Source organism: Tauraco erythrolophus, chromosome Z, assembly GCF_009769465.1.
Source record: "Tauraco erythrolophus isolate bTauEry1 chromosome Z, bTauEry1.pri, whole genome shotgun sequence".
Taxonomy (NCBI): domain Eukaryota; kingdom Metazoa; phylum Chordata; class Aves; order Musophagiformes; family Musophagidae; genus Tauraco; species Tauraco erythrolophus.
Genome location: NC_141496.1, coordinates 9,884,556 through 9,898,311, shown reverse-complemented (window position 1 = coordinate 9,898,311; position 13,756 = coordinate 9,884,556). Strand labels below are relative to the sequence as shown.

General features: G+C 42.2%; 1 protein-coding gene across 50 annotated transcripts in view; it reads right to left on the bottom strand.

The window, feature by feature from the left end:
- CELF4 (CUGBP Elav-like family member 4) overlaps positions 1-13,756 on the bottom strand; it is a 724,170-nt gene that overhangs the window by 141,517 nt on the left and 568,897 nt on the right. For 12 of the 50 annotated variants that reach the window (XM_086629073.1, XM_086629095.1, XM_086629062.1 and 9 more), the window contains exon 5: positions 2,805-2,825. The exons of 27 other annotated variants lie outside the window; for them this stretch is intronic. In XM_086629073.1, coding sequence (XP_086485199.1) covers positions 2,805-2,825 — 21 coding nt within the window. Of the gene's footprint in view, positions 1-2,804; positions 2,826-8,120; positions 8,151-13,756 lie in introns of all 50 variants that reach the window. 11 more of the 50 variants (XM_086629061.1, XM_086629069.1, XM_086629092.1 and 8 more) reach the window with 1 other exon arrangement.

Sequence of the window (13,756 nt, the reverse complement as noted above, 5' to 3'; positions counted from 1 at the left end):
GCTCAGAGCCCTGTCAACCCGACCTTGACCGTTTCCAGGCATGGGGCATCTACCATCTCTCTGGGCAACTTCTGTCAGAGTTTCACCACCCTCATGCTAAAAAATGTCTTCCTTGTATCTAGTCTGATCCTACCCTCTTTCAGTTTACAGTCATTACTGGTTGTCCTATGTCAACAGGCATACAAAAAGTCTGTCCTGGTCTTTCTTATGAATCCCCTTTAAGCACTGACAGGCCGCAATAAGGTCTCTGCAGAGCCTTCTCTTCTCCAGGCCTAACAACTCTAACTCTCATTGTACAATAAGAGCACTTTAATGAGGTATGAAAACACAAGGATACATGGAACACAGCTGGCTGAGAGTTTGCGGAGGGTTGGTTTTTTTTTTGTCAGTTACTACATCCGATGGAGAGACGAACTTTGTGTGAAAATTTAAATTACGTGTGGTTTTGGATAAAGGAACACTGACTAGTCTTAGCTAAAAATATTGCCCTTTGTGGAGCAAATGTTTGATCCTGAGTCAAAGCACAATAGCTAGTGAATTCTTCTTTCAAAGTAATATTTAAATTTTTATCTAAAGCTTGACCTGATTCCTAAAAGGACATAAACGAGTTAAATAACCCTCACATTAAACACAAAGGTATATCTCATGTAAGAAGTACATTTAGGGTCAACCCAAAATTTTTTTAAAAAAGAAAAAGACAGACTTGCTCTAGAGAGCCCTCTCTAATGTTCAGGGGATTCATATCATCTTAGCAGAAATAAGCAGAGAGATGTAAACCACAAAGACATTCAGGCTTTCTGATCCAGCATTATTATATATCCAGCAGAGATCAATGCCTCGAAGAAAAGTGTAAAATTCCCTGAAATGTCCCATTAAAGACTACACATTTGATAACGATTAGTATATGAATGTCTGAGGTTCCACCTCTTCTCCTCAATATTAGCTCTGTCTAATGTGATGTTCCCCACATGGACTGTTGGGATCACATGAATTTGAGCAGAATTGAGCTGGAGGAAAGTAAAGAAGACGTCTATACCCCAAAAAACTTTGCTTTGATATCTATTCAGTGGATGCCCTATTCTTCCTTCAGAATTAATCGCTCTTGCCTAAAAACTCGGTCCTTTCTGGGGGACTTGTGGCAAAGCTTTGCACCAGCAAAACCAAGTGTTCAGGGCAGGATGCAAAGTGTGATTTCCTAGCCAGTTTCTGTGGTTTTGTGGAACCGAATGAGTATTTAGATAGGCATAACGGACCCTTCAAATTGGAATTTGGCTCTGGAAAAGGCGTTAGCTATCACAGCCTTCCCCAAAGTGCCATGCTATCTATAATGGCCACACGCTTATGTTTATAGACTGTAGGCTGTGCCAAGGAATTAGGCACTGAGCTGTTTCACGAAGCTATGAAAACTGTTTTCTACAAAGTCGGAAGCTTCACTGCTTGCAATCATCTGAGATCAAAGACAGAGAAGATGGGTTTGTTGTTTCTTGGTGTCTTGGGGAGTCCTGGCATTATATTCAGAAAGGCTGATTTGTCTGTCTCTGGTGACATGTGTAAACAGCTCATCAGAACTGGTACTACACTGTGTAAATGAACGGAGGGGTGATACATGGAGCTTCCTTCAGGATGGGGAAGCCCAGCTTGTCTGAGTGCTATTATTCCAGCCCCAGCATCTCTCTAACAGATAGTGGATTGGAGATGGAAGAGGAGATAAATACACTTGTTTTCATAGATGCATGGGAATCAAAACCTCCCTGCTCTATCCAGTGCTTTAAAAAAACAACTGGTCCCAGTTCCTTAGGGAAGAACTTGTTTGTTGGGAGAAACTGTGAGTCTCCCAGGACTCCTTTCTCCAGGACTTATACAAACACAAGGAAGACAATCTCACCCCAAGCTGACTAACCCTTCAAAACAGAGGCAGGCATGGGGAAAGGCAGGAACAGAGATGCTTTGCAATGGCCTCATTTCTCAATGCACATCCCATGTTCCCTGGGAGAAGGATGTCAATCCTTTTCTTCTCCTTTTCCCTTGCTGAGTGATAATTTCCCTCCTAGCGCAATAAATGCGGATGCAATCACCTTTCATAACTGCTCAAGTCTACAGGCTCCATTTCACAGCTGCTGAAGTAAAAACAGTGGCAGTGCTCTGCCCCACTCTCCCTGCAGAGGCAGCTGAAGCCTCTGTGGTCCCATCGCACCATCAGGCTTGTCAGCATAAAACAGCATCCCTCGGCAGTTTCTGCTCACTGTATAACTGAAACGAGTGGAGAAAAACTCATGTTTCCCATGTCAGAGCGGTTTTGCCAGACAATCTGAGCATATTTGGGATGACCTGTCCTGAAACCAACATGTCCTGCTCTATGCATACAGGTGCATTCATGGCAACTACAGGAGAAGCTGCTGGCAGCTGTGTCAAAGCTATTGCCATAAAAGAGACATCCCACTCTCCAAGCCACAGAGCAGCCAGTCGTCCCACTTGGCTGCACGTTTGTTTTTTCCGTATCGACTTTAAGGAAAGGCAATAATTAAACATTACACGAGCTCCAAACATGGATGCATGCTCACATACATACACACTGCATGTAAAAACAGCTACACACATGCACACATACATGCACATAGTCCACCTTGCCAAAGCTGGAAGCAAAGACCATTTTCCTAGGAGTTTGCATACCTCCTTGTGAGAAGCCTGTTTTGTCTTTGAGAAAAGTTGCTTTTCTTTTACAAATAGAGGCTATTCATTTAAGCTGTTTTTTGAGGTGTCAAACATAAAAATGAGATGAGACGTCAATCGGGGCCCAGGGGGACGGGAAGGGGGAGACGGAGAGCCTGAAAAATGTTTCCAAAGCAGGTGGCTGGTTTAAGCACAGAGCGTGTTGCAGCCGGCTGGATCTTTGGAGAAAAAGATGAATTTCTGCCCATTTAAACTTGAATAAGGTGAGATGAAGGGAGGGGGAAAATCCATGAAGGTGAAGAGCCTTTTTTTTCTATTTCCTCAGTTGTGATTGATGGTTTCAGCCTAAAGTACTGAGCCTCCCAGTGAAGAAAATATCTACAGTGATTTTGATAAATAAACGCTTAGACCTTGCAGTTGCCACCTGGATGTTGGAGAGAAAGAAGTTTACGTTTCATAGCACGCTTTTTTTTTGCACAGGGCTCAGAAGGAGCAAGGCCAGGACAGTCCTGCCACTCCTGCATTAAGAAGAGGGACTTACTCCTGGACATCATTTCCCACTGTTTCCTTCGCTACACAGGAGAAACTGGAGCGCCACAGAAGATTGTCTCAAGATAACAACGGGCAAACTTAGGATGGCATATGAGGCTGCAAAGTGCTTGGAAAAGGGAAGGAAATGGGCCACTTTGTCCTGCTGACCTCCTGGATTCTCTCTTTGCCCGTGTTTGCAATATGGTGTTACAGCCTGGGTGATGTACAGGCTGCCCACATGGAGCTGTGAGCAAACATCTTTGGAGCAGAAATAAACTCCCAAACCTCAAAACGTTTGTTAGTGGAGATATACGCACACACTCCTGGCATGGATCCAGTTTGCAGGGTTTCTGATGTGCAAGAGGTCCTTGTGGCTACATTCATGTATTATGTGGGTTGAGGTAGTCCCCAAAATTTTCTTTCCTTCAGACTATAGCCTCTCACTCAGAAGAGCTGTTTTACCACCTCCTGCAAAATGTGACTGCTTTTACGGTAGGGCATCAGGAGATCCACTAAACAGTATTGCTCTTCAGTATGGTTTTGCAGGAAAGTAAAGAAAAATATTCAATCCCATTGCACTGGTGATTGGCAAAACACAACAGCTCAAGCTGGAATATAGCTCAGATCATAAAGAATAGCCTATACATGTGAAAAGAGCCTTTGAAGAGCTACCCAGGAATTCTGTTTTACATCTCAGCAAAGTTCCCAGCACTGCATGGAGAAGAGTGCCAGGGAAGAGATGTACAGTCATTCGCCAACTCTGATTCTCCCCCTGGAGCTCTCCTAGTCCTGCCTTGGCCGGATCTAACACTGCATTGCTGACAAGATATGAACAGATCAGAAGTGTCAAACTATGTCTTGGAGAAACTAGACTCAGGCATTTCTGTCAGGCTCTGAATTAGAACAAACATTGCTGGATTCCCAAACCAAATTCATATACCTGGATTCATATAAAAAAAAAAAAAGATAATAATGAAAAAAATGTGCTTCTTAGCTTTTAGTATACTGGGCATCTGCTCACATCTCTTGTCCCCTGAATCCTGTTGCCAAAGCCCATTGAGATAGTACCACATCAGCACATGAGAAACGGCAAACGAGGGCAAAGTCTTACTCAAGTGGAGCATATACCCAGTCCTTTCATTTGCTCCCCCAGCATGGGGATTCCTGACGGGGACGGCCGTGCTCCTACAAAAGGCAGTTGTAATTCCTCTCCCCTATTCTTGCCCCACAATGAAGGATTTGAGTCTGCTTGGCCTGAGCGTGGAGCAACAGAGGAGAAGATAAAAAAGACTGAGCTAAATGGAGAACACAAACACATCTCCGAGCTACACTAATGAGAACATAACTAATGTGTTACATATTCCCAGCAGCACAAAGGAAACCTAAGGGAAAAACAGGCAGTCAGAGGCATTATTTCACTAGCTGTAAGCTAGTTTTATTCACACAAGGGTCTTTCTGTCTGTGTACTTAAGTTCCTCTACTCGTTTCTTACACCCTCAGAAATGCCCTAAACTTTGAATCTTAGACTAAATTGCTCATCTGTCTGTGCAAAGCTTCATCAAAAGCCAGCATCTGAGGTATAGTGGGAGGGGTGAGCTTCGGTTCGGTAAAGGTGTGGAGAAACTCTTGAAATCCTGCATGACTCCTTTTATTCCCTCTGAAGTTTGCTCAGTTCTGTTAGTAACCAGAGAGCTTCTGAGAGCCTCCAGATTCACCCAAGCTGCAAGATGAAAGGAGGGTTAGAAGGAGGGCTATAAACAAGATATATATCTATTTTTTTTCCCCTCTGCAGCAAACTGTGGCAGAGGCAGCAGCAGACAAGAATGCAGATGTCCGTGTCATTTGTTCTCCAGTATATCAGGGGAATGACAGGTCAGCACTTGGGTTTGCAGTGATTTGCATTTCTGAGCTGAGCAGGGTGACAATTTGAGGTGACATGACAGTAGGAAATGTTTGTAGCCATATTGACCCTTAAGAAACAGGGGACAGGACAAGCAATGTGACATCTCTTATTGGGCTGATGTACAGACCCATTCGGGGGGATATTTCCAGAAGAAGATGCCCATCCTAACACCTGAAAAAGATGCAGGAAAGCTTTTCTATTGGTCCTGTCACGGAGTTTCCTCATTGTCTGTGAAAGTGAGGATAGCGAGAGGAAGACAAGAAATAGAATTTTGTTTTGTTCTTCCACCCACAATGTCACATCCAGACCAGCTCACTGTGCAGATGTGGGTACAGCACAGCCTTCCCTCCTGTCCAAATTGATGCAGGACCTTGGTGCAAAGGGAATGTGTCAAAAAGCTGCTGTCCCAGAGACTTGCTGGCAGACACTGTGTAAGATCATCCTTCCCAGGCTTTTATTTTTTAATTCCTTTTCCATTCCAGTGAGGCTGATTTTCACACTGGGTCAACTAACTGTCTCCATCAGTGCTTTCTGCAGTAGTGATTAATTTGTGTTTAAAAAAGAGGTTTTACTGAGAGAGAGGTGAAAGCTGAAGGGAGACATTGGAGAGAGACAGAGAGCAGGCTTCCTTCGGCACCGCTCTCCCCCGTTCCCCCATGCAGATCCTATTGATGCTTGACACTGCTCTGCAAACAGCCAAATACTGCTCATCAGTCTTCTTGGGTTTTGTACTCTCTCCTTGAAGGACACTTGCCCTTAAACAAAGGGTCTTAAGTTGGCTGAGGAAGAGGGAAAGACTAAGTGATACTGTTTCTGAGGCTGTGAGTAGGGAGATCAAAAAAACAGCCAAGTTCATGCTCGCGAGAACTTCTGTGAGAATGTTTCTACGATTTCTAATTGAAACACAAGCTTTCGAGAGGGGAAAAAAATAATCAAAATTGTGAAAGTTTTCCTACTACCTCTAGCCAAAGTGGAAGATACTGTCCAAATTGAATCACATAAATTCTCTCAGGCCTTTTGGTTGGTCTGCTGGGCAGGTGGCTCGTTGGCCGGGGAAAAAAAAAAAACAAACATGAAAATGCCCTTACCATGCAGGCTGCAAAGGCTTCCCTGCTTTGTTTTTCATGTTATGTTTAAGGGATTCCTCTTCTGCCCACTGGAGCACCTCCATTGACTTATAGCAGCTGGAGAGCAGACCCCTGGGAGGATATGTGGCTTTCCCTTGCTGAAACAGTTGATGTGTTTCATCCCAGAGGAAATTGCCTTGGAGTACCCTATTAAGCAAAACCAGAGTGTACATAGGAGCATGGTTTGAAGCCCTAACTTAAGCAAAAGCCCATGGCAGAGAGGAAAGATTTAGCTGGTTAGGAATAAAGAATCTGTGCTTTGGAGGTTGATAAGACGTTTGGGATGTGCTATGGGGAATGCTGGAGTGGAAAGGACTAGGCAAATGTAGGGTATCGTAACTACGATTCTATAATTATTTGAAGAAAGAACTGTTTCTGGAAACCTCAGCTCTGCCGTTAACTAAAACATGAGCTCATCAGAGTTCCACAGAGCTTAGCACTGTCAGAGTTTGGGAAGACACGGTCGAGCTCTTTCTTAAGCAGTCTTCAGCACATTTATTTAGTTATTTTAAATGGCACTAGAAATGAAGTTAATTTACCGAGTTCTTAAATCATGTAAAAAATCTATTACAGAAAATAACATTAAAGACATAAAGACATAAAGAAAAGAAGCTACAGCAAAGAGCCCAACTGAGACAGGTTTTGCCTATTAATCTTCACTTATGGAAAACAGACATCCACAAGAAGGACTACAGTCCTAGGAAGTGGGCTGTGGCTAGTTAACATCAAAGCTCTGTCAGAGAGAAGCACCGCTTTTTTGACCCCACAGAAACCCAAACAGGCAGGGAGGGGAAGAAATTTTTTTAGTTCATTTTAGATTTTGGTGACTAAGAAGTCTCACTTTGTGCTGAAAAGAAAGACTTTAAAGTGAACCACTGCCTGCATATCAAAGCACTGGGCAGTTTTGCAGCTTTGACTGTGGTTTCTCATGGGCTTTTCACTATGTCATTTTGGGAGAAAGGAAAAAAGCTGAAACAGACTTCCTGTAGGTTAGAATGTGTCTGTAGCAGAGGCAGTGCCCTGCAAGCTGGGACTTCTTGATCCAGAAGACTGGTCTGCAGGAGCAAACCATGCAATGGTCTCAGCATGGAATGGCGTATCATGCCTCTGCTCCTAGCTTTCACATTGCCCCAAAGTCACCTGTCTCCACCACTTTACTTGTAAATACATAGGACTGTTCAGCCCCTGTCAAGTCATTACAGAAAATGGGGTAATGAATTTAATCCCACAGCTTCCCTCTGAAACGTATGCATTGTCTGGCTATTACAGGTAAGGAGCCAGCACAGACAAACTTGTCAGTCCAATTTTCCTGAGGCTTCCTAAGCTACCCATACACTTTTTTGAAGCCTATCCAGAGTTTCACATCACATGACAAGACCAAGTGCTGCTGGGAGTTATGCTGGTGTAAACCTGAAACACCACTGCTGACTTCAGGATAGCTGGGCTGGATCTGTACCAACTTAAAGCATTCAAGGAAGAATGTATCTTTCAGAGGCACTTTTATGCTATCTAAAAGCATAGAATCATAGAATCATAGAATGGTTTGGGTTGGAAGGGACCTCAAAGATCATCTAGTTCCAAACCCCCCGCCATGGGCAGGGAAATCCTCCACTACACCACGTTGCCCAAAGCCTCACCCAACCTGGCCTTGAACACCTCCAGGGATGGGGCATCTACAACTTCTCTGGGCAACTTGTTCCAGTGCCTCATCACCCTCAATGTAAAGAATTTCTTTCTTATATCTATATTTTCCATTGTGTTGCCTAGTTAATTAGATAAGCGTGATAGCTGTTCAGGGGAGAGGGATCTGCCAGGTTCTCAGGCTGCCTCAGTGCGAGGAAGCTCAGGGACCAAGACTGCACAATTCTGTTCTCTGTCAGAGCACCCACCGCTTGGACTAGGTGGCACAAGGCACTGGCCTAATGGAGAACTTGTGTTAAGCCAGAACTGGTGTGATGGCACCAGGCTTGCATACCTCTAACTCTAAAAATTTAACTTTCAGAGGAAAGTATTCCTAAAACTTCCCCAGAGTGTTAGCATCCTTTTTGTCCATCTTAGCAAAGGCCAAGAACTAGGGTTTGGCTTCGTCCATTCCTTCCTTATTCCTCTGCACTAACAAGAAGTGCAGGTAAATTGGTGGGAAACAGTGTAAATGAGTCACTCTGTCACTGCTCATTCAGTGTATTGATGGAAGACACCAGTCTGCTGGGGCTGTGTGTTCACAGCCTGGCTTTTCCTCACAACAAGGAAGGACAATTTGAAGCCTGTTTGTTTCCGCTTTGGAAAATTAAATGGCAACTCTACATACATGCACACGTGTATGCATGTTATGAAGGGAAATGCATACAGAAATGCCCCCAGTGTTTAGTTTGGCAGAGTCCAAAGATGTGTCTCTATTTATATATGGCTTTTTCCTTCTACAATGGTGTCTTTTTCTGAGTGCATATCCAAGTTATATTTTAGTTCTTTCCAGCTGGAATGAAACTTACAGTCCAAAAGAAATAAAAAAGAGAAAAGAGAAATGGGAAGAGTAAGCAAGGGAAATATGAAGAGCTGAGTGCCAGAGGCTGCCATCCAGAGATTTCTTTTGCCTCTCCCTTTCCAAGAAAACCAGAATGAAGCAGTGTGCCAGTGCTAGGCATCAGATTCCCCTGGCACAGAAGGGCTGGCTGCTTGGGAAAGACGTCTAGGAATGCCATGAGCATCTACATAGAATATCTCACAGCCAAGGAAAGGGGATGATTTAGAGTGAGCAGAATATAACTTTCTTCCTCCACCTTCCCCCGATGCTACCACGGATTGGGACTTTTGGACATGATCAGTGTTGGTCACAGTCAAAGAGCATGGCCCTTTCTTGTTGCATAATTTGTACTTTCCAGCAGTTATGGCAATATTTGAGGATTTGGAAGGTCTGGAATTAGTCTTTGGCTCTGCCACAAATTTTTGTGGCCTGGGGTAAGCCACTTTTTGCTTCAACGATAAAGTTTTTGTGACCTGCTTTGCTTGAAAATCAACAGGATTTATTCCAGCCCTGAAGTGAAGCATGTGCGTACGTGCTTGCCTAGGCCAGGGGAGACTTGCTCAGCATCCTCTAGCCGTGAAGCTGAGCTAGAAGCAGATGATTTTGGAGTAGGTACCATTTGGTTGCAACTGTTTCAGATGGAAGTTGTGCTGAGGTGAGTGCACAAAAACATCTCCTTCACACCTTGCAACACCTTTCTTCCCATCCTATTATCACTAAACATGCCGATATTAACACAATTGTTTCCTAAAGACCACAGTGAAACTTGGACCCAAAGGTTGATGATCTTCACAGGTATATAAAATCTACTCAAAAGTCACTTTCTACTGTAAAGTCAAGCAGTATGATGTGCTTCATTGCACTTCCTGAGCAAGTCATCCAATAAGTGCTTCTGAATTTCAGATAAAATATTTCTATATCTATACTTGTCTCTATCCAGATAGAGGAAAGAGGTCAGAGAAGATAGAGAACTTAGTTCTTGAAGGTTACACAGTTCTTGAAGAGGACAAACACAGGGAGGATCTGGACTAGGAAGTCAAACAACAGAGAACTATCTCAGAGATTGTACCCAAGCAGGGATTACAACATCGATGTGGACAACCGCTGAAGGTCAAGGTGAGCGATCTGTAACATAGTTGTTTGGTAGATATGGACTATGAGTGGCCTTACAAACAACCACTGAAGAAATCATTGTCTGAGAGTCGAGAGGTACAGGCGCTGCTTTACTATACTTCATTTGAACTCCATACACTTTGCTTTCATTAAGCTTAAAAAAGCTCTGGAATAGTCAGATTGGCAGGCAAATAAAACCTTCCACTTTACTTGATTTTGTAGCTTGCATTTGATAAATATTTAGAGGGCCAATTCATGTCTGTGATGCCTACATATAAATGCATTTTTTCCTTTGTAAATGCACACACGCACACACACACAGAGCCTATCATATATGCCCATCTGTATGTAAACATATATACAAAGTACAGAATGGTGTTTGTGTATGTTATGTGTATATATGTGCACACGCACATCTATCTCTATCTATCTATCTATCTGTCTATCTATCTATCTATCTATCTATCTATCTATCTATCTATCTCCCTGAAACACTTGTATTACAAGTATGATTTTCTTCCTTATCCCTGATGCAAGTCCTTTTTTTAACCTCCTCTGAAAACACCTCTGGTGCCTCATTCTAGTGCCTAATTGGCCTTATCATTAAGATTTTTTTTTAACTAATGTCTAAGCTAAATGTTTCCTTTTTAGGATTCAAGCCATTGCTTCTTGTTATGCCTCTCTCAATGATGTCTACATAATATGGATTGATACGCTAGTCAGGGATGGTTTCAAAAGAAGCAAATAGTATCCATTAAGGAATGGCAATATAGGAATGAGTCATATAAAAACACCCATATATCTGTATACGTGTTTCTCACTGTGTGCAGATGGACACACAAACCATTTCAAGTACACACACATACACACACAAATCAGACTGCTGCATTTCAAGGATTTACAACATTTAAAATCTGTAGACCTGTAAGAGCACATTATCTCACTCGCTGGATATTCGAAACTACTACATGTGCGTGTCCTTGCAGAAGCCCAGTAAGTTGTGGCTGACTGAAAGACAGCTTGTCTGCTGCTAGCTATGTCAGTCGTGCTCGTTTTACAGCCTTGTGATCCCTGCTTTCAGATAGTGAAAGATAAATCCCACCCAAACCCTGTAAAGCTGTAGGTCTGAAACTCGTCATTGTTTTAATTATATGGGTTTGTGGGATCTAGTGAAAGAGGCCTCCGGGCCCTGATTAAGATCTCTATTTGCTGCTCTAATGCAAAACAGTATTATTAATAGTGTTAGTAATAAGCAGTACAGAATGCAAATCCTGGGAACACATGTTATCAAAGCCTGTGCAGACTTTAACAGCTGAATGTTTGTAAAGTACTTTTTGATCTTAAAAAAAAAAAATATGTGCAAAGGAATTGACTCCTTATTATTATGGCTTCAATTCCACTAGCCATGTGTTTTTCCCTCACTTTCCTAATTATTTACACAGTAAGTGATGGGCTGGTAATGGCACCAGACTTTCCTCACACAGGTTATGATTGTGGAAATATGGAGAGTGAGCAGTGAGAGTTAATTTTAAGATGGCTAATGTAGCTAGTAAGATCAGAGTTCACTTTCCATTATAGGTGGTTGAGGCGTGAAACGTAAAGGACAGAGGTAGGCTACTCCTGCTAACTGGACTTTTTCTTATTTCTGCTCAGAAATGTTTAAGTATAATCATTAGACAGAAGTTATTACTGTTTTAATGAACAATTTGTTGCACAGTGGTGCCTAAACTAAAACTCTTTGATCATCACAGTAGACTCTTCCCTTTTTCTGTTCCCAAAGCCCATTAGAATGGTTTAACTCACCTCAAGCTTCAGCACAACTTTTTGTTACTGGAAATTAACTACTTTGTCTGATCCCATTTCAAATTAGACAACATAATGAGAAGAGTCTCTGCCACTTCACTGGAAGGACCATACTTCCACTATCAAAAAAATCTTATCATTCTCATACTCTCTCTGAGGTTGTCTTCATTTTCAGCCTTCTCTTAATTGCAATTTGTTTGGACCTCTCAAGAACACCACAGCTTCAATTTGCGTCCAACCTCCCATTCATACGGAGTTATCGTGTCTTAACTGCGAAGGGATGAGTACCTCTCCTTGAATATTTTTGCCCTGCCTTTCTTTGACTTGTCTGTTTAGCTACCCTTCTTTTTCTCTGTCCCCGAAAAGAGGACAATCTTCTACACACAGTAATATAACAACTACGCATAGCTGGACCTTTATTCTGCATATGGCACATATTTACTACGGAGATGTTAAAATCTGGGGGCAGCTTTTTCAAAACCATTTCATTGCTCCATGGTTCACAGCTAATGTGTTTGTAGAATGACAGAAGACAAACTGACCTCAAAGGCTGGACCACATGAAAATGAAATATGAGCAGTATCTTTTCCTTCTAATCTTAGACTCTTACAGAAGCGGAAACAAGGTGCTTCATCTCCTTCTTGCATCTGACATAAGAGGGATACAAAATGAACGTTCAACAAATTTCATTTCTGAAGATTACCTCCCACAAATCGGAATATGAGATCTTAACTTTGCTGCTGTAAATTGATAAAAAAGCCCTGCAAGATCAAGCTATATCTGCTATAATCCTCAAGTAACCACCACTGTACTGCAGACAAAAAAAAAACAACAAATGAAAAGTATGACAAAGGAATAGAACGCTAGGATGAACTTATCTCAGTTTGGGCCAGAGAGATACAAACATCATACATGGCAGAAACAAAGAAATTATAGGTGTCTGGAAAAAAACATGCAGAGATGAGATGCTGTAAACCAGCATTGCTTTCATAAAGAATTTCTCATCGCATTGGTTAGGCTACTATTAAATATTGCATTTGAATACCATTGGGTATATTATGTGGTTTCTTTTGTTTCTTTGTTTCTGGATAGAGACTTTGTTATCTAATATTGGAAAAAGGGGAAAGAAAAATAACCTGTTTCTACAGTAGATCATATCGACATATTGGGATTTCATCTTGCATAGCTGAATCATTTGTATCTGACAGGTACAACTACATGGAAGATGTTAGACTTCACAGATAAATTAATTCTAAGAAATGTTTATAAATCTAGAGAGCTGCACCCATTGACTTCTGCTCCAAGCCGAGGCAGACTAACCACATTTTCAGAAAATGGCTTTCCTGTTGCTGTGACAAAAGAGTTTTTGGTGGAAGTCATTCACTATTTATTGCTTGAAGAAGACAGTGCCAGGGTGAAAAATTTCCCTGTAATGTTCATGATGTTAATGAACATAAATCAGAGGATGATTTGGCCAACTGTAGTGGCTCTGAGAGGGCTTTCGTTAGCTAAGGGGATGTGTTGTGCTTTTGGTATCACTTGGTTCAGCAGACATAGAAACAGGAATCAGCCTTCTGATTGTGATTCAACACACCTTCAGGTGTGCTGAAAAGCAGGTGCCTCTGGTCTTAGTTGAAGTAGATGAGTGAGGAAAGAGTGATGGAGGTAACAGTGATGCGGAAAGGGGAATGTGCTGAGCTGAGGAACAAGGGTACCCGGGACATCGGAGAGAGCGAGATGAGGGCAAGCTGTTGTAAGAGAGTTAGGAACTGTCTTTGATTTTGGGAGCTTTGAATGCATGGATTTCAGCCTGTTTCGACCAGAATGAGCTGAACTGCCTCTGGCACAGTCATGGTCATCTACCTAAAAAGTGCCTAACGAATTGAGCCATTCAATAATTCGTGGGATAAAGATATCCCCAGGCTTAATTCTAAGGTTTACATTAAGTAACAATGGAAATGTAATCATTGAACTCATGTCTTCGTTCATCAGTCTGTGGATCTTGAAGAGAAAATTGTTCAAAGGTAAACCACCTCTGAAATAGGTGCGAGAAAAGGGAAGGAAGGGGGGTTAGTGTTATTAAACCAT